At 44.1% G+C, this 23268-nt stretch overlaps 2 protein-coding genes across 2 annotated transcripts in view; one reads left to right on the top strand and one right to left on the bottom strand.

Moving 5' to 3' along the window:
• The window catches only part of dnai3 (dynein axonemal intermediate chain 3), a 31747-nt gene extending 22225 nt beyond the window's left edge, over positions 1-9522 (top strand). The window contains 1 exon segment of the mRNA XM_070960844.1: positions 9467-9522. Coding sequence (XP_070816945.1) covers positions 9467-9522 — 56 coding nt within the window.
• Positions 6655-23268, bottom strand: part of syde2 (synapse defective 1, Rho GTPase, homolog 2 (C. elegans)) — a 43861-nt gene continuing 27247 nt past the window's right edge. Inside the window, exons 6-8 of the mRNA XM_070961101.1 lie at positions 14529-14710; positions 13805-14036; positions 6655-10348 (exon numbers count right to left, since the gene is read on the bottom strand). Of these exons, the coding sequence (XP_070817202.1) occupies positions 9639-10348; positions 13805-14036; positions 14529-14710 (1124 nt within the window). The 3' untranslated portion in view covers positions 6655-9638. The remainder of the gene's footprint in view (positions 10349-13804; positions 14037-14528; positions 14711-23268) is intronic.

Raw genomic sequence — 23268 nt, 5'->3', positions numbered from 1 at the left:
CTCTTGACTCCTTTTCATTTTCTAAATTCAAAGCACTCAAATGTTTGGATCCTTGTCATTTTACCAGCCCCCTCCCAACGTGGCCCATCATCCGTGTGTGTGAGAGACTGTGCGGACGTGTGTGTCCTATTTGTCGTCAAAATGAGACAACAGGTGCAAACAGGGTGTTTGCTTTGCTATAACTCCCATCATACATTAGTGTGAGGGTAAAACTTTTTACATTGAACTTCAGGCCTGCTGTAACCTGTCTGTCACCCTCTGTGAGGTGAAACTAGCATCTCAACGTGGTACCATCATGCTAATAACGCGGGTTGTACGGCAGTGCCTTACAACAAATGTTAAGATCAGCATGCTAATGAGCTCACAATGACAATGCTAACATGTTGATATGCAGGTATAATGTTTGCCATGTTCACCATCTTACCTTGTTAGCATACATTTGCTAATTAGCGCTAAACACTAACACTGGGAACGGCCTTTATTTTGCAAGTCTTTGGTGAGACATATTAGTCTAATGGAAACTGGAAATCTTGGCAATCCATCTAAGCTTCTGAGACACTGACAGACTGACCAACATTGCCACGAGCATGGCTTAAAAAATGCACAGTGGCAAAATGAACTTGACTCAAGGTGTAATACTGGCGTTTTTCTAGCATTATCAACAGTATAGTGTTCTTCAGCAGAGTGTGTTTGCTTTCTGAGCAGCTCCATCCACGAATGAAAACCATGAGATGAGGTCAGAAAAAAGACAAACAAGTAGACCTTGACCCAACATTCTTTTGTGAAACTGTACTGGACATGCCGTGTTTTTTATTAGCGGCTTATTGTTTTACACATATTGTGCGATCTTCTTTTGCTCCCTCCTGATGAAGAATGTGATATGTTGAGAGTGCTGGAAGAGGCTGAATACTGAGTCAAGATTATTTTGTCAAGCTGCTGTTTCCAAGGCAAAAAAATAAACTTTCATCCTCCGCTACAACTACTTCCCTTTAGATTTTTATTTGGTAGAGTATTATTTCATATCATTCGTTTAAATGTTCCCACTTTTAATCATTAGTTGATATATGATGATATATGGGACTCTTCCATCAGGACTGGAAAATAAGCACATGGGAGAAGTTAGACTTTCTAACAAGAGGTTAGCATTGTTTTGACCCAAACCATGATCCTTTTCTAAAATTAAGCAGTTTGAAAACTGAAAATAAAAAAAGAAACTGAAATAATTAGTGACCTAAGTTTAAGAGTCAACAATATAATAATACGTTGTGCATGGGACACAAACCTCAGCCTCCCAGGTCAAAGTCCTGTGCCTGGAACTGCATACTTTTGTCATTGTTCCTCAGTTGCAATGATGTGCGGCTGTGGCTCAGGGGGGAGAGCAGTCGTCCACCGATCAGGAGGTCGGTGGTTCGATCCCTGGCCTCGACAGTCCACATGCAGAAGCAAGATACTTGGGCAAGATACTGAACCCCCCCTCCAAAAAAAAAAAGCCAATACTGCCCCTGATGCTGTGCCATCGGTGTGTGAATTCATATGTACATCACTTTGGATAAAAGCGTCTGTAATTATAATCAGCATTAATTATGATGTTATAGGAACAATACCAACACAAGTCGGAAAGCCATGACATCTCAGCAGCACAAACGCTCAGTTGCAATGATGGTCCTGGAGCAACTCTAATTATGATGTTGTGGGAACAACAGCAACACAGTGATATCAGACAAACCCCTCGTTTACATGTCCTTTTGTAAAGTACGTCTTAAATGCGAGTTTGGTAAGGCTGTAGTCACCTACAAAACAATACAAAAATATAGTTTGTTATTATTCTGAGTGACGATCCTCAGGCCGGAGATTCTCACTGAACCTTTGCCAGCGTGAACAACTGACATTCAATCACCAGAGCTACATCAGAAGACGACACTTCAGAGAGGAAATATTCACAGCATTTCCATCAGAGGAATTCAGGTTCAAGTGCTGTAATTTCAGTCCATCAGCAGCCATGGCTGGAGGATGATTCACATTAAACATTGAGATTTTGTTTTCATATAATATCTTGGCATAAACCCAGACCAGGTATCTTCAGAGTGGGATCTGTCATCTAAACTATCAGTCTCTCCAGGTGAACATACGGAAAACCCTTAGAGCTTTTCCCGTGACCGTGGAAACTCCAAACTGTGTTTTTTGACATCCTGTCATCAGTGATGACAGCAGCACCACCGACATCGTTCTGATGGTTGCCAGTTGAATGTGAAGCTTCCACCAGCAGCCAACATAACCCCCTGTGTTGTTTTTACACTTCAAATTGTGCTTTCAAATGTTTGAATAACATGTTGATAAGTCAGCTTTAAAAGTGCTAGCAGGCAAATCATGTTGGCTTTGGACAGAGCCAAGCTAGCTGTTTCCACCTCTTTCTAGTCTTTGTGTAAAGCTATGCTAACCAGCTGCTGGCTGTGTATTTATCCTACAGACATGAGAGTGGAAACAATCATCTCAAATGACTCTCAGCAAGGAAGCAAATAAGCATATTTCTCAAAATATGGAACAGTCCCTTATAAGAAAAGAGGTTATCGTGGCTAGTTGTCGGCATCGAGGGGACTTCTGAAGCAGCAGATGAACTAAGTTTTACTGCTGACAGCTGGGGAGTGCTCTGCTGACAGGAGGGAGGCGATATCTTACGCCAAAATACCAACTGTGTCACTCCACTTCCTCTGTGGAGAACAAAGTTAACAACATGCCACGTATCAGCATGATGTTACAGGCTGGTTGGAGGATGGATCACTACAAAAGGTGCGCCACCTGCAAGTTTATCAAACCACGGAGGCCCAAATCTTCTCATTGAGCCCGACCACAGCTGCTGTCAAGGCCTCTTTTCAGTCTCACCTTTCACATTTTTCTCTCCTATCAAGCGGAGCAAACCCTCACCCTCATCCTGTCCTCACGCTGAAAGGAGATTGCTCTCGTCTGGAGGAGCGGGAGGGGCAGAGGTGATGAGCAGCTTACCTCTAGGAGGGATTAGCATTATTAAAATGAAATAGTCTAGTCCTGAGTGACAGAGCAATGGAGGTGGAGGAGGGAAGAGGCCGGGAGGACAGAGGAGAGGGCCTACGTTGTGTGAGGCCCGGCCTCTGAGGATCTGAAGCACCGCTCCTCTGTGTTCTCCTTCCCTCCATTCTTCACTTTCACCTCTCGCTCTCCCCTCATCTTCTCCCCCCTTACCTCTGGTCTGCTCTCTCATCATCACCGCGGTCCAGAACAGGTGGATCTGTCAGCAGTGTGTCAAGAGATCTGCCCTGAGGCCCTCAGATGGGCTGCCAAGTACAGGGGCTGGATCGTAATGGAACAAAAGACCTCCAAAAAACACATCAGAGACACTGGGACCTCGGTAAAATGTGTTTAATAGCCCTCCTACTGAAGGGCACTGCATGTATGGAATGTGTGCCCAGGGTCACTGCGTAAAGGTTCCCAGCAATTACCTGGGCTTAGCTCGCCCATGTTTATAAGGAGCAAACGGGTAGTATGTATTGGAGAACATTAACCAAGCTGATCCTCTCCGAACACGTCCAGTGAAAGATGTACAAAATGAGCTGAGTGTGACTTTGTACCTAATGACGTGCACAGCGCTAATCCTCGTTATGAGAATAAAGCTGTGATTGAATCACCCGGCCAGAGTGCGGACCACGTTTTTGTCATGTGTTGGGTCTGATTGACTCACGGTCATGTTGGCCAGAGCACAGGGTACATTTCAGGTTAAATGTTGTCTTAACTAACTAACTAACTAACTAACTAACTAACTAACTAACTAACTAACTAACTAACTAACTAACTAACTTCAATTTTGTAATAAATCGCTTCTTTGTCAAGAGCCTCTCTTTACATGGCCATTTGTCTTTCATGCTTACATATTTCTGATGATGAACAACTGACAGATGATGGATGAAAAATGATCCATGACAGTAACAGATAATAACAAATAGTACGCTATCCTCCAAAATATTCATTATACAACCCTCAATGGATAAAACAATATAAAGCTGTTAATTAAGTCATTGATCAGCAGAACTCTTAGTTGCTAACTTCTGTTTTTTACTCTTTTTCTTCTACTCTACTAGATCTATGTTTAAGTAATTTTTTAGTTTTAGTAATCTGACAGCAGGTAGGCCACAATCTGATTCTGCAGTGTTGGTGTCGTTTCTACAACATCAAAATGAATGTTGCTTCAGGACCATTATTACAACTACTACAACAGGACCAATCCTGTTTATGATGTTGGAAATGTGTTCAGCTCGCTGCACACAGGTAGCTGTGCAGCTGCAGCCAGAGCAGAAGAGGAGGTTAGAGGATAGGCACAGTTTATTATATTGAGTTTATTAGTGGGCAGAAAAACTTAAACAGGCTACCAACAAACAGCCAATCAGGAGGAGGGTCTTCAGAAGCAGGTGTTTTCAATGCACTCCTTAACTAACTGTGGTCAAAAAGGCTGCTATTGGGTGTTTTAAATAAGATAAAACACACTCAGTGAAACTGGAGCTAAGAGAGCAAACATTTCCACATCCCTTATTGAAAATTTCATGGGAAACAGTAAGGTTTACACAGAGGACAATGAGAAAATAACCGTGGATTTTTCCCTTGTTTCCTTAGGATGTGATTACAGCAGTGGACTTCACCTTGCTTGCCTGAAATACTTTCAACAAAAAAATGGATTTATTTTTTTTACTTTCGCGCCACCAACAGCTTTATTTTATTGTTACATGGGTGATATTAAATGTCTGTTATGACATCTCATCGCTTAGCTAACCAAAGGTGCTGTTGCCCCTAGGCGTTTAGTCCCTCGTGTCACGGCTAACACCACAAAGAAAACGTCTGGAACAAAGACTGTGTGATTGTGTGGTCGGCTGGTTGACTTGCAGCCATGATACTGACTCAAAGGTCAGCAGAGATTAATGGAACGGAGGGGAGAAGAAGGGGAGAAAAGGTCTGGTTTCACATGCAGGTGGCTGTCAAGGATGTTTACCTAAAGAGACCTGTATCTCCTCTCTCTCCCAAATTAGAAATGAACAAAAGTTTAGTTCAGTTCACTCCGACAGACGGCTTGATATCAAGTGGCGACCCCGTCTATCCAAACAGACTCCGTTATTATGTCTACCTCTGTCTTCATATGGGATTTCACTCGTGCTTTTATTGGGGCTGAGGGATCTGCTTTGCAAGTCAAAGGTGGATGAGGTTCTTTTAAAATAGGCGCTTGGCACATTTGGAATCAGCACCTGAGTCTTAATAAACCTTTTTTTCCCAGATGTTTAAAGGTGGAATTTAAAGTGTTAGAAATAAATATGACACGTTCATCCTTTTCCATTGTGAAAGAACCCAAAATGACTGGAGAGTGAGACTGAAAGGTACAAATTATATACATTTTTACGGTGTCAGTCACATATTTGGCTCCATCACCACAAAATTCCAGTGTGAATGTTGATGGGAGTTTCGTGCAGGGAGGTGTTTTTTTCTGACTTTAGTAGGGATATAAAACATTGGCTGCATGGCGCAGGCAGGTAGCATGTGCGCATGCTGTACCCTAAAGCTTTCTCATACCTAGGCAGCCATAAAAACGGGACATGAACCTAAAGGACTGACATCAAACAAGGCTTAAAACCATTTCATGCTGAAAGGCCCGCGGCTGCTCCGACTTCTCGTGCTAACTGCCAGAGATGTGTATCACCTCATCTGAAGCTGCTCGGACGCAATTTTCACGGCCCTGATTTTAGATCTCACTCTGGAAAAAATCCTTTAAACGACATTTAACTGGTTCAGTAAACTGCTGTGGGGTCTACCTGTGGCACACGCTGTTCCAAGAGAGGGCTGTATATCTCACGAGTGTGGCTGGTAATGTCGGTTTTTGGAGCCACAGTGAAAGTGCAGCCTTCGTGCAGTGGATTTTACTGGACGGCTAAATGCAGCTGCATCCTGGGAATGTCCCTGAAGCTGAAAGTCATTCTGGGAGATTCCCACAAGCCAACAAGGGCAATTCCCTGACTTATTTATCTGTTTTCTTCTGGGGCTGAGTTACAATGCTCCCACAGCAAAGAGATTGATGTACAAAAAAAACCCACTAGAGTCCGGCTTCCTGAAGGTAAGGTCATCTTTTCCCAGGCCTTTTCAATAAAACAAAGACAGTATTTACAACGGTCTGGAAATGTGCGGTTGCAGTGTCAAGTCATTTCAACAAGAGCGATATGATTACTTGGCCACATGCAGCATACCACATGTTTTTATGTTTTGTTTTTATGAATGAATTCCAGGCTTGTCCACGTGCACAGGAGTGGGAGGATGTTAACTGTGCGCTAAAAATGGCCTTTCTGACTGTGCAAACCCAGATAGTTTTGGCGTTTCTTAGCGCAGAAATGTTTTTCTTTGTTTAAACAGCTGCACAATCAGATCAGGATTTCACCCTGCTCCAGCGTTAGTGAGGCTTTGAGTTTTAATGAGTGTTTAATTCTGGGTAGTTCTGGTCATTGAGTTCACAAGAAAAAAAATACAGTCAATTTTAGGTGGAAATGATACTGCAACTAATACACTGATTGCGTTATGGAAGATTTACTATTAATGTAGTAAATACAGCTGAATCTAAGAGCCGATCTCAGGCAAAAAAGACACACAAGAATGTAAAATAATATACTTTATTATGACCATACATTTCTCAGGATCAATACAAAGCACTTTTCTGTTTTGTTTAGTGACACTTTTTCTCCAAAGGACAAACAGGACAAGACAGGAGGACATGAGATGTAGTAACGATGCAGGTGGTTTGCTGATATGTTCTGTGGCAGAGAGGTGAGACAGACAGGAGTGCCTGAAGAGCACTGAATGAGTAAAACCCACTTGAAGAGTGTTTTTTTGAAGCATCATTCCAAGAAAAAAACCTCTCGGTCAAACTGAATCTTTTTGAAGTGTTTGAAGACAGTAATCCACATCAGCGTCTGAAGAGCTTCAAATTTAAATTTAATGATGCTCCATGTTTCTACGCTGTAAATGAGGCCCTGGTTCTTTCTGTGCTGGCCGGGCGGGCAGACAGACGGTCTGAAAGGAACCCTGCGGAAACTCACTTTCAGCGGACCTGCTCAGACTGACAACAGCAGCGTCCATGAGCTTCAGCGTGAAGCAGCAGGACCGAGGACAGACACCATGCAGAGGGTGGAATGTGGAACGACAGCCAAGTGAAAAACACCGCAGCCAATCACTGTCCGCCTTTAAGTCCTCTGGAGAAAAGCTTGAACAATGCAGTCATCTGTCTATGGGAGGAACAGGGCGATGAACGAACTGACACACATCGCAAAATAAGTCTTTTTACACATAAATATCAAACACGAAGGCAGATGAGAAAGAGCCTTGTTTATGTCAGTAAAGCTTTTGACCATGCAACGTTCAGTACCTTAAAAAAAAAACACCAAAAATCTTGAACACAGCTTAGTCCACCAGAGACACAACACAATGTCAAATATATACACAATACAATAAAAATAACAATATCACTTTTTCTGCAAGAGCACAATTTTATCTTATATTTTACAGCTAAAGTTGTACCATTAGTCCAGCACATTAAGATGTGTACAGGTAGCTCAAAGGGAGGAAAAGCGACTACTGCTACAAGTCAACACTACGAGGTCATCAGAAGTATTTAAATACGCCATTGAAATAGAAGCTGTAAAAATAATATACTCCGAATACATTTATATAATTATATACATATACATATAGGTTAAATACTGATCATTCTGAATCCCTGGATTGCTGAAAACGTCCTTTGTCGATTTAGGCAGCTAGCTAAGTCGTACTAACCGAGGCCCTCGGCAGACAGTCTCCACTGCTGCTCTGAACATTGTGCTTCACATTTGGGCTTTGTAGGTTTCAAGGATTTGCCTAAAAGCTGGGAGAAGCAGAAAGGTGACTGGTGGGTGGTTTTTAAATGAATAGATGGACATTTTGAGAAAATTGCTTTTTTTTTGCCAAGAGGTAGAAGAGAAGATTGATAGCTTTCCACTCTCAGTATAGCATTAAGACCTAATGATAATAATTAAGAATTATTGAGCTTTTGAGGTCTTTTACCTGCAGGCAGAGCCAGGCTAGCTGTTTCCCCCTGCTTCCAGTCTCTATGCTATGCTCAATCTTCTTGCACTAGCTTTGTATTCATCATGCAGACATGAGCTTGGTATCAATCTTCTCATCTACCTCTCGAGTAGACGAGCATACTTCCTGCAATGTTGCACAATTCTTTTAAGCCTTAACTGAACATGATGCCACATGGAACATTATAGTTGCCTGCTTCAGATCAAATGCATCTCTACTGTCCAGCTCTCTGCTGAGTGTTATTACCCTTATCTTGCATCCAGTCTTGACAGGTGTATGCATACCTAGAGCTGAGCAAAGAAACGGTGCAGACAGTCAATACATTTCAAGCCATATTCTTCCATATTCATCTTTGAGAGGAGGTTTCAGCGGCGGCTGTTTCTGCCTCAATTCAGTCCAGTCAATATATTTTTTTACTGCATGAACTAGAAAGACAATCTACTACACTACTGCCTGCCTCATAAGTGCATTATTGTTGTACAACATTTAGTGTTTCATACCTCAAAAGAAAAGCTCTCTGCTGCCTTAAAAAAAGGAAATCCACCCCCAAACAGAACGTACACATGCTCCTCGCATGATCTTGGTTTGTGTTGCTGAACGCTGGAAAACAGACACCTCTGGAAGGCTTCCCATTCAGCATCAGGGACTAATGTTCTGGTCAGTAACAGCAGGCTTCAATAAAATATCAGAACATATCTCTTCCACTGCCAACAGTGATCGAGGGCCTGCCTTGTCGAACCGACAGGATGCTTTTGTTTTCTTTGTACATTTTTCATTCATTTAATTACCTGATTACATATTTTTGTTGGAAACCCAATTCTTCAGTTAGCAGCCTTTTGCATCCCAGATGTTTTGCTACTACTGCATAGATGTGGAAGTGTCCAACTGCTGCTTCAGAGGCCTGCCAAGAAAACTCTGGGATGTTTTGGTATGAAAGTGGTAAAAAGTGAATAAATATTGTCTCCAGAAATGTTGGCATCAGTATCACCGATGAAAAGCTTGCATGAGTGCAGCCCCAGGGTCTTCATAAGGTCTTCATATCAGAGGTTATCCTGTTGGTTGTCAATGTTGTATCAAGATCATGCGAGGGGAGACACTATATTTCAGGGTGGATTGCCCTCTTGACGTACCACCTTCACACAATTAAGGCACCTTTTAAACCCCTGAGGGGTCAATGCGTTCTTCTAATAAGAAGAGAAGCAACAATAACAACATGGAACACAGAACCGGACTGAAACAAACCGACAACATAAAGTGAGACAGTTGACAAAAGGGAAATAAAAACATTACGGAATGTCTATGGGTAAGGTAAGAAGTGCCCCGGTACATTTCTTCTCATCTCATCCTTTAGGTTTCGACAGCAGCACCATACCGTGCTTCCACGGTGACATCACGGGATCTCCATGAAAACACTGTGGCTGTATCCTTAAGCACCTTGATCGGTAAAGAAGGTCTTCCCCAAACCTCATCAGGCGTTGTGAGTGTGTGAGTGGATGTTCGCGTGTGTGTCGCTGCGGTAGGAGTCAGTATCCGACGTTGAGCTTGTTCTTGTTGAGCTCTCTCTCCAGGTTTCCGATCAGAGTGTCGATGCTCTCCTGCAGGTCTCTCAGATTGACCCTGTTGCTCAGCACGGGGCTGATGTCCTGGATCTTCATGTACGCCTGGTAGGTGTGCTCTTTGGGCAGACGGGGGGGCAGGATATGGTCGCACACCCTCTCCTCCTCCTTGTCCTCTAATGGCTGCCCATTGCCTGAACTATCGCTCTCCACATGCTTCTCCTCCTCCTCCTCCTCATCCTCCTCCTTTTCCTCCTCCTTGACCACCTCTTCTGTCTGAGGTTGCTCCGGCTCAGCAGGATCAGATGCAGGGCACGCAACCTTCTGCCCTTCATCTTCCTTTGCGTCCTCAGGCTTCTCCTGCACCTCCTCTGCTGCCTCTGTATCCTCGGAGGGCACGTCATCATAGTCCGCCTCCTCTTTGCTGGGAGGCAGCAGGATTTCAGAGGGGAAGTAGCTCTCGCCGCAGCCGCTCCAGTCGCCGGCGTAGCGGTTGCTGGGGCTGTCAAGGCGCCCCGGTCTGGGCCGCAGAACGCCAGCCATCTCCGCTTCAGAGAGGTTCAGGACCTGGGGGCGCTCCTTTCTCCGCCTTAATGGAGGAGCTGACAGCTGGTCAGATGAGGCCAGAGCCAGAGAGGCTGCAGGCTGAGAGGAGGACTGGCCATACGGGTCCACAACTGGAGGAGCAGACAGGAAGAGAAAGAGACAGGCAGAGATAATCAGATGTAATATAGGTTGTTTGAACTAATTACTTTAAAGCGATGCTTTGACATTTTGGAAAACACCCTTATTTGCTGTCTAGCCAAGGGTTTGATGAGAAGATCGACATCTCTTCCACATCTGCTCAGTAAATCTGTGACTACAGCCAGCTGCTTCTCTTAGCTCAGCACAAAGACTGGGAACATGGGGAAACAGCTTGAGGGGCTATGAGTTTTTTTTTTTACTTTGGAGAAAATATTTCCCAAAATGACAAAATCTTTCTTTGAAGGGTTAGTTCACATACATTACAATATCTCTAGTGGAGCTAGCCATGCAGATAGTTTGGATTTTATCAGCCAAAGATTTTTTTGAGATATCAGTCCCTGACATGTCTGCCTGACTATTTATTTGGTAGAAAGTAGTTCCAGAGAAAAGTGTTCACAGTGAGATCTGCAGATGATCCTGAGTACTGTTTATGGAAAGTCACGTTGGTAGAAAAACCGAAACTATCTGCAGAGCTAGACATCACTAGCAGTATGTGACAAAACAGTATTTCTCATAATGTGTGTGACCCTTTCAGACCCTCTTTGGTCAAACTGACATTTAAAAACATGCCTTGAAAACAAGCCAGATTCCTACCATTTAAAAAAAGACTACAAGTTTATCTGACTGGACCTCTATCATGGCGACAAAGACACTAAGTTCATTAAGATGTGGGAGCCCTGATGTACGACACACAGCCAGCCAAAACAACGCAAACATGAACATGCCATGCTGTGCTCAAAGTCACACAAACACATGCTGAATCACACCACCACACTCTGTGACTCTGATGCCACCCCTCTGTACTATTTGTTATCAACAGTGGACTAAACCAAACTTAAAAATTAACTAAACTGAAGCCCTTTTTGGACATTATGACAGAATCATCTGGCTGTGGCTCATGAAAGGGAACACGCCAACACAACCAGCACAGTCCGGTTACCTGTCTGTCTTTAGCTCTGTGTACCTACACCTGCTGACACCGCTAAGTCTCCCTTACTGGATTGGAAAGGAACAAAAAACAAAAAGAGTTAAAGGTTTGTGCTGTAAGGCATGTACAGTACAATATAAAACAACACTGAGCTTTATTTAGTCTACGCCGGTACGAAAGAGGACCTCCAACGCTTTGCGAGTGTTATCCTTACATGTCCTAGCAAAGAGATGGTGAGTTACGTTGACTCCATCTCATTCAACAGGAGCAGCAGTTGCTGATACAGTATTTATGTGCAGCGGTTGCACACCTTGCAACTCTCCTGAGGCTAAAGACTGCAAAAGCGATAATCACCTAAAACAAACAGAAATTATCCTCCTTTAAGAGGCAACGTGTTATTTAATTTCAGACATGATTCACTGACATGATTGAAGTTATTAGCTGTCAGCAGAGAAAATGAAGGTAGGAAGCAGACAAAGATGCGGCACCTCGTGTTAGAAAAATGTGCTTTATCCCTCCACGCGAGCACAGTACACACCACAAACACGCACATTGTCCTCTTCTCCTCGTCATTCTGTTTGTCTACTAACATCCTCTCACACATCCATTTGGCAAACTACATAGTTCACCCTGAACGCCCCCTCAGCCTCTTCAACGCACTCATGTTCTCTCACGCTCCCTCAGAATAGTGCCATGTGTGATGTCCTTGCACTTGCCCCAAGACGTGCACGCTTGAGGCCTGCACAACAGTCCTTTGGAGGGTTGGGTATGTGTGTGAGAGGTGTGAGGAGGAGGCGGAAAATATCCTGTAATGATTGTGCAATGTGAGGGCGAAGCTTCAGGGGCTGAGGACTAAGGTTAAGCCTGGAATGTCTTTAATTATAGTGTCGGCGTCCTCCGAACTCTGAGCTGGGGAAGTGGTCAGGATGGAGATGTCACCGAGGGAGGCTTGAACCTGGACTGAAAGCTTCATCGAGGTTATTACAGGTCATTACAGGCACTAGGCGGCTGACATCAGCTGCAGACAGGAGGGCAGAACAAGTGCAGGCTTCTACTGAACATTAAAAACTATTTTCTGCAGACCACTTGACCCCGTCGCCCTCCGTCACTGTCTGCATGTATCCTCTAAAATATCTTTGCACTTTTTTTGTTTATCTTTTGAAATTCCACTTGTACTTCACTAGGGTACCTGCAAATTATGGGATTCACAAATGCTGACTTATTCAGTTGCTGCACTCTCTGCATGGTTCATCCCCAGTTGATGTAAATGAGGGCGGAGGGTGCTCGACTTCAGCGGTTTACACACAACTGGCTCAATGTGGGAGTCTGACGATGCAGTTAAATTTAGAGGCCAGACCAGACGCAGTCAGTCAGATCTTCATCAGACATCACTCAGCAGATCTGCTTACAGCAGCACATTACAGAGGAGAGCTGCAAGGATTTATATCTTTCAGGGATAAAGTCTGTCTGAGGTGACAAGACTTTCTGAAACAGAGCATGCCTGGAGCACACTGAAACAATAAGAAGAAACAAACTCCAAAGAAGAGCAGTGCAGCTTTCTTGCAGTAGAGACACAGTTAACAAGCTTAGATTTGGACTGATGGCCGTGCATATCTGATATTGTATAGTGGATTTTCAATCGGGCTGATAACTGTAATGTTTAGAAAAGTGTTACAACCCACAGAGAAGAGGTAAACTGCCAGCTACTACAGTAACAAGGTTCTGTCTTAGTAGCAGTCAGGGATGTCTTAACTTTTCAACTAAGCAATTTCCATAATTCTTGCTCACAAACTGATTAAGAGACAAGGTGAACCAAAATTTTAAGAATTAAACACCTAAAAAATATCAAATTAGCTGCTGTAACCAACACATATTTTGCAGCTCTTCTTCATTACTCTTGCCTGCCTCCTGAATCATCTTTGGGTGCCTTCACACTGAGCAGACAGCTGCAGCTGGCAGCGCACAGCTGTGCAGACAGGCCTGTTCTGAGGGAAGCTGGTCCTGGGTATCTGTCTGGTTTCTGTCCTTGGTTGGTGATTTATCTTAAGACAGGGGGCCACGCCTCAAAAGTTTGGTTTACATTGGGGCTTACTGGCTCGGCTGTGATTGGCTCAGTCTGCCACGATAAAGCACTCAGTGGAGGGTTTCAGCCAACAGATGGTGGCCAATGGCTATCAGAGCTGTACTTACACCAGTGGTGGATAACCTCAGGGATCAAAGCAGCACAGCCCTTTAACAGGCCTTTGTAGAGCTGAACTGTATAGCTGGCACTGCTTTGTACCCTCAAGCAGGCAGGGTTAGAGGCTGGTATACACACTTACTGACACATAGTACCTGACTGTACGAAGGAATGTGCGTCAAACCAAAACACATGGTAGAGATGCATTTACCATGGCAAAATAATGTCTCCAATAGGATTTACTCGCTAATTTAAAAAGAAAAACACGAAGCAATCACTCACCTGGCCAGAGCTGGAGCAGGTAGTGCAGGACTTCGATGTGTTTTTTGAAGTGCAGTGCGCTGGCCAGCTCCTCGGAGTCGATGAAGACTCGGTTGGTGTGGCAGGACGCCTCCTGACGCTGGCTGAGCAGCACCGGGCCGAAGCACACCGCCAAGTTCTGACACGTCATCTTGTTCACCTCCTGGTAGGACGCCACCAACTTCAGGTGGTCGAGAAGCCTCCGCAGTGTCATCTGTCGTACGCACACACACACATGCAAACACAGACATGTTATTATTCGGATTAGTAGCTGTAGTATTACCATTGGCAGCAGAGCTACACTGCAAAATCTGCTTCGTCGGGCTATTTATAGCAGTAAAAAGGCTTGTTTTTGGAAGAAATGAAGAAAAATGACACTCTTAGCAAACAAGGCAATAATTTAAGTTAATGCTCCACTGCTGTCCATTGTTATTTTTGTGTCATCTATCCTTATTGTGAAAGTATTTCAGTAAGTGAAAAGGTGGAGAGAAAATGATACTTGCACAGACTCGTGGACTGAACACCACCACTAATATCAGCTGATGTAAAAGCCGACGTAACAGAAGGTAACCAGCAGAGATCTGTCGCACCACCAGCACGACCATCATTATCTATGCCACAATTATCCCTTTCACGCTACTTGTGTGACGATACTCTGGCACCATGATGAGTGTGAGAGGCAGCAGGGGATGTTTGGTTTCCTCACCCTCTCCACCTCTGGCAGGTTGTCCAGCAGGCTGACGGTGTGCTCCGTGTCGGCCTGGTCATTCTCACAGCCCGCCGCTCCTATCCGCAGAGGCCTCGTGGCCATGGACTCCAACACTGCCTCATACAGGTGCTTGGTGATCAGAGGGTAGGGCAGCTCCCGCAGGTAGTCCTTCAGCACCCCTGAGTGTGAGAAAAGAGTGAGTGGATGTTAAATTTGTCAGTGAACAACTCCAGAAGTCAGTTTTCCCACAGTGGAACTGGGAAATACTTCTTTTCCTCAACGCAAGCAGCTTTAATAGCTGACAAATCCCCAACAATATATCTTTATGAAGGGTGTCATTGAGAAATAATGTGCTTTAGTTTCCCCTCTCTTTTAAAACGACTGAACCCGGCGGACTCTCTTGGCTGCAAAATGAGGTCCCATTGTTTCCTTGGGTGATCCCGTGGCGTCTGCAGAGATGCCTGATTTGAGTCGGGCGTGACTCCGCAGCCAAAAGTGTTGGACGGGAGGGGGTGGGGGGGGGTGGGGTGTGTCTGTGACAGCGCATTCACACCTGTGACTTCTGCCTCAGACAAAAGCTACGGGAAAACATGAAACCAATGCTGTCTGTCTCCTCTAAGCCCCCAAAATATCGCTGGCATGTCTTTTCATCAAAGGGGGGGGGTAAATACGGGAATAAGAAAGGCTCTTGGCACTGTGACAGCTCTTTGTGGTGAGTGTCTGCTCTCGATCAGTTTTCAGAGACAGCTGGAGGCTGTGTAATCAGCAACACTGGTGACGCTCCAAACTCATACACACTGAACGTCTGGAGAACAAGAATACGATTGTATACGATTTAAGGCTTGATGCCAAAATGATCAAATGATAAGACTAAAAAAGCACACTGTTGGTCAAATCACACACAAACAGTTCAAAGGAAAGGAAAAAAAATTCATGGCGCAGAATCAAAGATATCATCTTTTTTATTCTATGAATTCTGCTTCCTCGTCGCAATCTTCTACATTACCCACAGCCGATTGCTGACAGTTCAGTCTTGTGTGTGATGCTAGTAGCAGCTAATGTGGCCTCAAGCAGAGACTAGTCAGGACACTCAGGTCCAGGTTTTATTCATTTATTTAAAACTCTAGAATAAATGTGAGCAGGCTTGACGCAGAGCGTGAACTCGCAGACCCCCCTGGCAGAGCCTGAGATACACATTTAATGAACATGAAGACGTCAAACGTTCAAACTTCACGTCACATGTCTGAAAGCAGTGTGGAGGCACGGATGCAGAGCTCAGCGTCGTTGCATGCAGACTGAATGAGCCCCATAGACAAAGCTCCCCTGCCAACAGTCCAATCATGTCACTTCAAGAAGGGCTTTATTGAGGAGCAGCCATACTTCTACGGTGCCACAGCTTTGTGTTTCATTCACTTATCAGCTGTCTGCAGCTTTCAACCATGGCAACTCTTCCCAAAAGCTTTATTCTCCACTGAGATACCACAGGGTCACTGCACCTCTGCACTAAGTGCTTGTGCTAACATGTCTACCATAATGTCTAGGCTCCGTTCAGGTTTTGTGTATTTGACACCACCAGTGTGCTACGATGCTGCAGAGGCTACTTCATCCTTTGATTTAAGTGCAGCATTTCTTTCTTAATTAAATGGATTATGTTGCAGTTTTCTTAGCACAGACATGATGATGGTCATTCTTTTATTTTAACAACATAATAATTATCTGCTGCATTGCTGTCATATCTTCACATCAATCAGGAGAGTAGCGGGGTGTAGACTTATTATATAATGTTTGTCGGTGACAAGTGTCAGAAGGCTAATGATAGGGAACTGACTTTGCACCACTAACCCTAACCCTGTTCGGAGAAATTCCCAAAGTAGCAACACAATCCCCTGAGCCTGTGTGGCTGATTCTGATTAGGACACTTAAAATAGGAGCTCCCACTTTATCACTTCTGCATCTCCAGATTATCTCCTATACACTCAAGGTGTTTTTCTTGCCTTCTATTTACAGCAAACTATGATATGATTCACCGTAAATCCACTGACTTCCCTTTAGGCCCAGTCGGGAGAACGGAGGCACAACTTAACACGCTCACTTTTTAATCCCAGTAAGTCCCCACTCTGCTCTTTAAGGGAGCCTGAGGCTTAACGCTTTTCAGTCTGTAACTATCTGGCATTGTGCGTCCATCACCCATTAATCTCTGGACAATAAAGTGGACGGACACATGTTTAAAATGAGCTTTAGATTTCAGTGGTTGTAGGTGATGACACTTAAAGTTCCTGTTTTCCTCTCCAACAGCTACATGGGCATTAGAGCTTTTGAATATAGGATTAGAGGGTGAAACAAGGACCTAAACTCAGTTCAGTGTTACACTACAAAGTCTCAGATTAGCATTAGGTTCAGTATCTGCGCAGGAATTACAACTGGATGGATTTTTCATCAGTGCAATAATGTGGTCAGAATTGAAATTCATCCAATATGTTTAAGATAATGACCAAACTGAATGACATTCCAACCAACCTCAGATGTGCGTTGTGTTTAGTGCTAATTATCAATTATTATTATACCTGCTGCACATCAAATTAGCATGGTAGCATTTAGCTCGAAGTCCTGTGTGAGCGCAGCCTCACAGAGCTGCTAGCATGGCCGTAGACTGCTGTGACTCTTTTTACGGTCTTTTAATCTATATTACAGTATGTAATAAATGTGTTTTCTATAGTTGCTTGGAAAGTTTTCTATAGTTGCTTGGAAAGTAAATGCTATGATATGTGGATTACTCTGTGCTGTGAATCTCTCCCTACAAAAGTCAATACTGGAAAAGAAAGATGAATAATAAATAATATACTGTACTGTTGGGGCCTGCTACCATCATAACAGAGAAAAACAGCAACTTTGTTATCTTGTTTTTGAGGCCCCTTCGCAACTCTTTCACGCAACTCGAGATTCAACACGTCCTGACACACACACACACACACACACACACCCACACACATACACGCAGAGGGAGAGAGATTGTGCATTCCTGAGGCAGTGAGCGGTGGCTCTGAGGAAAAACAACTCATACCCAAACAAGCACACTGGCGCGCTATGGCAGCCCTCCATGTCAGGTAGAGCAGCGCAGTGACGGCTCTAGGTCAGGGTCAGGCTTTAACACGGCTTCAGGCGCAAACGCACCTAAACTTGATAAAGTGTCCCTGCAATTAGACATGTCCCCTGCACCTGAGAGCCAGCGTAGCTGATCTGCGGCGGCATGTTTGCGTTTGGTTTTCAGGTCTGATTCACATTCTTCTGTGATCATTTACCTTCAACAGGTCTGAGATCTGGTATGAGCAGAATGCCATAAGGATACATAAACACAAGATACATTCGCTCCTCATAACGCTCAACTAGGCACACTGATTTCCACAACAGATTAGAGAGAAATGCTTTGTGAACATCCTCCAGCTTCCCGTTGTCAATCGCTCCTGAGACTTACTCAGATAATAATAATCTGCTTGTTTCATCACAGGAAAACAGGCTGCCTGGAAGCAAGAATGAGCCATGTGTTTTTATCCTTATCTCCACAAAGCAAGCCTTTTTTTTTTTTTTGTTAAGCCAGTGTGCAAATAAAATGCAGAGAGGTAACATTTGACCTGTTTTTTTTTTCCCTCAAAATGGAAACTCAAGCATGGCAGACCTTCCGACCTTCCCTGCGCTGTGAGGCAGATCATCCAGACACAACAACAGCGCAACTGTTTTCCACCAGCACGGCTTCAAGAAACAAAACATCCTCTTTATGCCTCATGTGCCATATACGATTACTTAACACACACGTTTGGGCTCTTTCCATTTCAGTAATTTCAAAAATACAGCCGTCAGTCAAACCTTTGTGTATGTGCGTGTGCTTGTGTTTGACTGAAGTGAGGAGAATACAGCCATTCAGGTAAATCATTTACCGCCAACGAGTCAGTGCTTGTGTTTACTTTTGTGTCTTAGCCCCTGTTGGTGCCCGATCCTCACACATAAACATATGCGTGCTCGGTGAAATGTGAACACACACATATACACACAAGGTCATAGGCTCAGGGGTGAACAGGTGTGCTTCCCCTGCAGGTGCTTCACTTTCTTTCGCAGCCAAGCTGACAACGAGCACACGCTGAGCGTCTGCTCTCTCACATTTAAAATGTTGGCTGTCTGGCTTTATACCAGCAGGGTATGAACGACACAAACATTTAAACATGTGTGGAGTCCAAAAAAACAACTCCCTGAAACGCTGCTTCAAAACGTGCCATTAAAGCGACAGACGATGGCAGCTAAGAGCATTTTGAGGGAAATGTTTTTTTATTCTAATTAATTCAGACTTCCAACGCTCCGAATATGCCACCAAACACTACAAGGCACACAATGCACTGGGGCACGGCTCTACCTTTGACCTGTTGTTCAAACAAAGCGGAAGGTCACTCCTCTTGTCAGTGCTGCAGTCAACGCCTCGCCTGGAGAACAAATAGGGGTTTGTTCTCCCTCCGGCCCCCTCCCTGCTGTCCTGCACGCCCCCACAGCACTAGGGGGGGCCAGAGGAGACGTGTGTTTCGCTGCCTTGTCCGGTGGCACGGTAAAGCTTTATGCTGTGGTTTCTTTAGTTTTTCCAAAGCCCCCAACAGCCCAAAAGAGCAAACTCCTGCTCCTAACTCTGGAAACAGCAGTGCCCTCATGCTCCACGAGGATTCATCAGAAATAAGTCCCCAACCTGTTTTTGGATTCCCGACCTGCAATTTAAGAAATGTTCTGACACCCACACAGGCCTGCAGCTCTTTGTAAAGTGGTTGCCTGCTTCCCCGGGCCGGCCCAGGGTTCAGCTAATCCCCCATGCGTGAGCCAAATACCATCTGTGTTTGTTCGGCAACAAAGCGGGCACTTGTTAATGACTTTCCATGTCTTCACTGGAGTACTGCCGAGGGTGGGAGGCAAAGTAGGGAAGTAGGCTATGGAAAAGACGAGTCAGGCAAAAGAGGACAGAATGGGATCAATAACTGCACTGAGCTTTCAACCACAGGGCTCGGGACACACTGGTTTCATTTTCTGAGGACAGAGGACGAACATCTCAACCCGTTTCCCATCGTTGGAACACTCTAGAAGTTTGGTTTCCACACAAAGGCCAAAACGTGTTGAGTTGAGGGTTTAATCATTAGTAAAGGTCGCCAAGGTGTCCTCTAAAAGCAAACTTTTTCATAAGTGATTCATTGCGCATTTGTTTTATCCAACGGGAGGATCAGTGAATAAAGTGTGATTCAAACACTTTAAACTGCTGCAGGCTGCTGCTGTCACAAACAGAGCTGCCAAACAGCCTATAGGATTAACCTGCTCACCTCCATACTGAGAAACATCTTCCTTAGCAGGTAGTAAAACATCATCTGATATCATTGAGTTTGCTTCTGTCTATTAGAACTATATGACAAAGGAGAAGCATTGGTAAACACCACGACTGGGACTGAACTGAGCCAAGTGGACATTTTGAAGTCCTAAGATTAGTATTCGATCTACACTGAATTAACCACTTAGCTTATTTTAGCATAAAGACTGAAAACAAAGTAAACTGAAAAATGAATTGACCAGGATAGAAACGATGGAGGTTATGAGTCTCTCTGCTCTCACTCCTCATCACCCAACACACTGCAGCTGCTCTACAGCGACAGGCTCTTCCTATGACTTAAGTGTCATACGTGTTCACAGAGAGTGGAATGAACAGATTAGCTGGAGATCAGAAAGAATGAGCACTGTGTGGTGGTTTGGAAAGCTCTGGTGTTTTCTTGTTCGCTGTGCAGAGGTGTGGAGCTTTGTTTCCTGTGTGTCCTTTTTTGGCAGCGGCTGGGCGTGTCCTCCAGGTGACTTGGGAGCTCCAACACAGCTGGGACTCATCACAATCGAGCACAGCATAAAGACTGTGGACTGCAGAGGACTCGTCAGATTGTTTCTGCTGTTAAGTGGTAGAGTTGGCTGTTTATCGGTGCTACCTGCGAGTTTAATTTAGTTTCGCTTCTCTTGCGTGAATCACCAGTGCTCGAGCTCCTGTGTCTTTTTCCTTTGTGCTCAGTGCACTGATCTCCAGCTCCAGCCTCTTGCCACCACCTGCCTCGAGCCTCCAGTCCACAACCGTCACCACTTAGTTTCACCTGTGCCTCCACCACCTTCAATGCTGTACTCACATCACCTGAGCTCTGTGTACTCCAGCCTATCCCTGAGCTGCTTTCCACCTCAGTACCTCATTTCTCCCCAGCTATTCCCAGGATTCCCCAGCTATTAGTTTCCTGCATACCTGGAGCCTCCTTTCATTATCCATTCAATAAATTCCTATTATACCCTTGCTCCCTGTCTGCATGTCTGCTATTGAGTCCAAATCCTGCAGAAACGTAACACACTGAACACAAACTGCTGAAGACTCACAGCACCTTGCTCATGTTGATGACACCCTTCTGGTCCTTTTTACTGAATTGTGATTTGAAACAAAGGAGGGCCGGGCACTGAGCATGTTTTGCAAGCTTTGGATTGAACTCTGATCCCCGGATAATCCCTTTCACTACCTCCTCTTTTAAATTAGCCGTGTGACACGCCAGCCCTCTTAGCTCATCCGTTTGCTGTTCGCTTATTAGCCTCTAGTCTGACTCCACACTGCAGAGACTCCATTTTAATCCAATAATTAGCCTCTGCATTTTAAAGAAGTACAAAATATAACATGAGGGGACATTTCACTGCAACTAAATCAAACTAGAGGGGATGTCTTGAAACATGAGGGGATTAGATTGAAAATGCTGGCAAGAAAAAGTAAAAGAAAGTCAATCAAGTGGCAGATTTTCACCAAATGTTTCAATGACAGTATGTTTCAAGACTGCATCCATGATTATATCCGGAAACAAAACAAAACAGACTTGTGTGTATATATTTATATTGTTAGATTTTTTAGTTCTTTAATAGCTTATTTTTAGTAGATGTGTCATGCACCAACTTCACCAAAACAAATTCCTCCTATGTTACACATAGGAGGAATTTGTACTTGGCAATAAAGATTTCAGATGGACCTTTCTGCAGTATAAACCCCTCATCTGCAGCCCTTCCCCCTCTCTCTGCCCTCTTCCACTCACTCAGGCCCATCTGCAACAGCAACTCGCTTGGTGGAGCAAATTTAGGCAGCGAGCAAAAACCAACAAACCACGCTGGTGCTGGCCCTTTTTTTCTAACCCGCTCAACTGTTAACTGTGTTCTTTGCCCTGCCATGCAAATGCATGTGGATCAAAGCAGGCATGATAGGACGACGCCTATACGGGGCCTCCTCCCAAAACCAACAGCAGCTCCTACAATACCCAGGGGTTTCCATGGTCTTCCTCTTTTTGTGGGAGAAACAAAAATCATGACTAAGTCATTTTCTACAACTTTGCCTCCCCCGTCATCTGTCGCACCGCTGGACTCATTACTCAATCCAATGGCACGGCTGTTTTTGTAAGCCGAAGACTTGATGAGATGTGCTGTAACCCACTGTTTCCATTTTTTAATTCCACAGCGACAGAGCGGAAAGAAGCTGTGACTCACAGGAATCTGAGAGGCATTTCAATTACTGGCTTTGAATAATAAGACATTAAACTTGCAGCGCCGCTTCCACACTCACTTATTACCCGAATTCTTTACATTGGAGAAAACAACTTGAATAAAGTGTGACTTAGTAAGGACAGCACAGAGCATGTCCCAACCACAAACCTGAAGGAGAAAGAATGACCTGAATGTACAGCGTGGTCTAATTTGTGTGTGTGTGTGTGTGTGTGTGTGTGTGTGTGTGTGTGTGTGTGTGTGTGTGTGTGTGTGTGTGTGTGTGGGCCCTTCCCTCAGGCACTGGCCTATACTGTTAGCTGACTGCTGGAATGCTTTTACTCCAAACAGCAGACTCAAACACACTCTGAGACGTACACATGTGCTGACCTATCTGCCACGGACACACCAGCTCAGACACATTCACTGGGTCAGGAACTGGATCAATTCTAAATCCAGACTCCGTCGGAATAACGCCCCGTTTCTTTTATCAATAATGTATGTGTGACATTTGCTAAATCCTGCTTTGTAAAGTCTCTCTAGTTGATGTTCTTAAGATTTTTAATTTGTCATAAAGTCATTTGTAACTTTTGCCTAAAAAGTGCCATATAAAGTTTCATTACTAAATAAATCATATACATAATAAATCACAAATGTCTCACATAAAGTACCCAATGCTCCTGTGACAGATGTATGATTTGGAGATTTAAACATATAATTCAATATAATAAATGTGTCTGACACATTACTCATAAACTTTTGTCTCCATTTCATAGAATGTCTCAAAAACACTTGCAGCAAATGTCTCAATCTTTACAAATTGTTTGACCTTTTTTCTCTTCTTCTTCTTCATCATCAGTGTCCTGACAGAACTGACTCTGACAAATCAGTCACAACTAGAGCTAAAAGCATTCATCATGAAACTCATTTGTCAAGCAGAAATGCCAGAAATCCACTGGTTCCAGCATCTCAAATGGGACGATTAGCTGCTTTTCTTTGTCTTCTTGGGTGAGAAAGTGGATATTTTTTTGGTTGAATTGGTTTTTCAGGATAAAAGAAGCAATTTGAAGACATTTACTTGGGTTCTGGGACATTCTGAACATTTATGGACCAAACAATTCATCAAGAAAATAATCATTATTTGCAGCCCTGATCAAGACTTGTTCTGTCTGCTTCATGGGAAACC

The sequence above is a fragment of the Chaetodon trifascialis genome, chromosome 4, assembly GCF_039877785.1.
Source record: "Chaetodon trifascialis isolate fChaTrf1 chromosome 4, fChaTrf1.hap1, whole genome shotgun sequence".
NCBI lineage: Eukaryota > Metazoa > Chordata > Actinopteri > Chaetodontiformes > Chaetodontidae > Chaetodon > Chaetodon trifascialis.
This window is presented reverse-complemented; position numbering and strand designations above follow the sequence as displayed.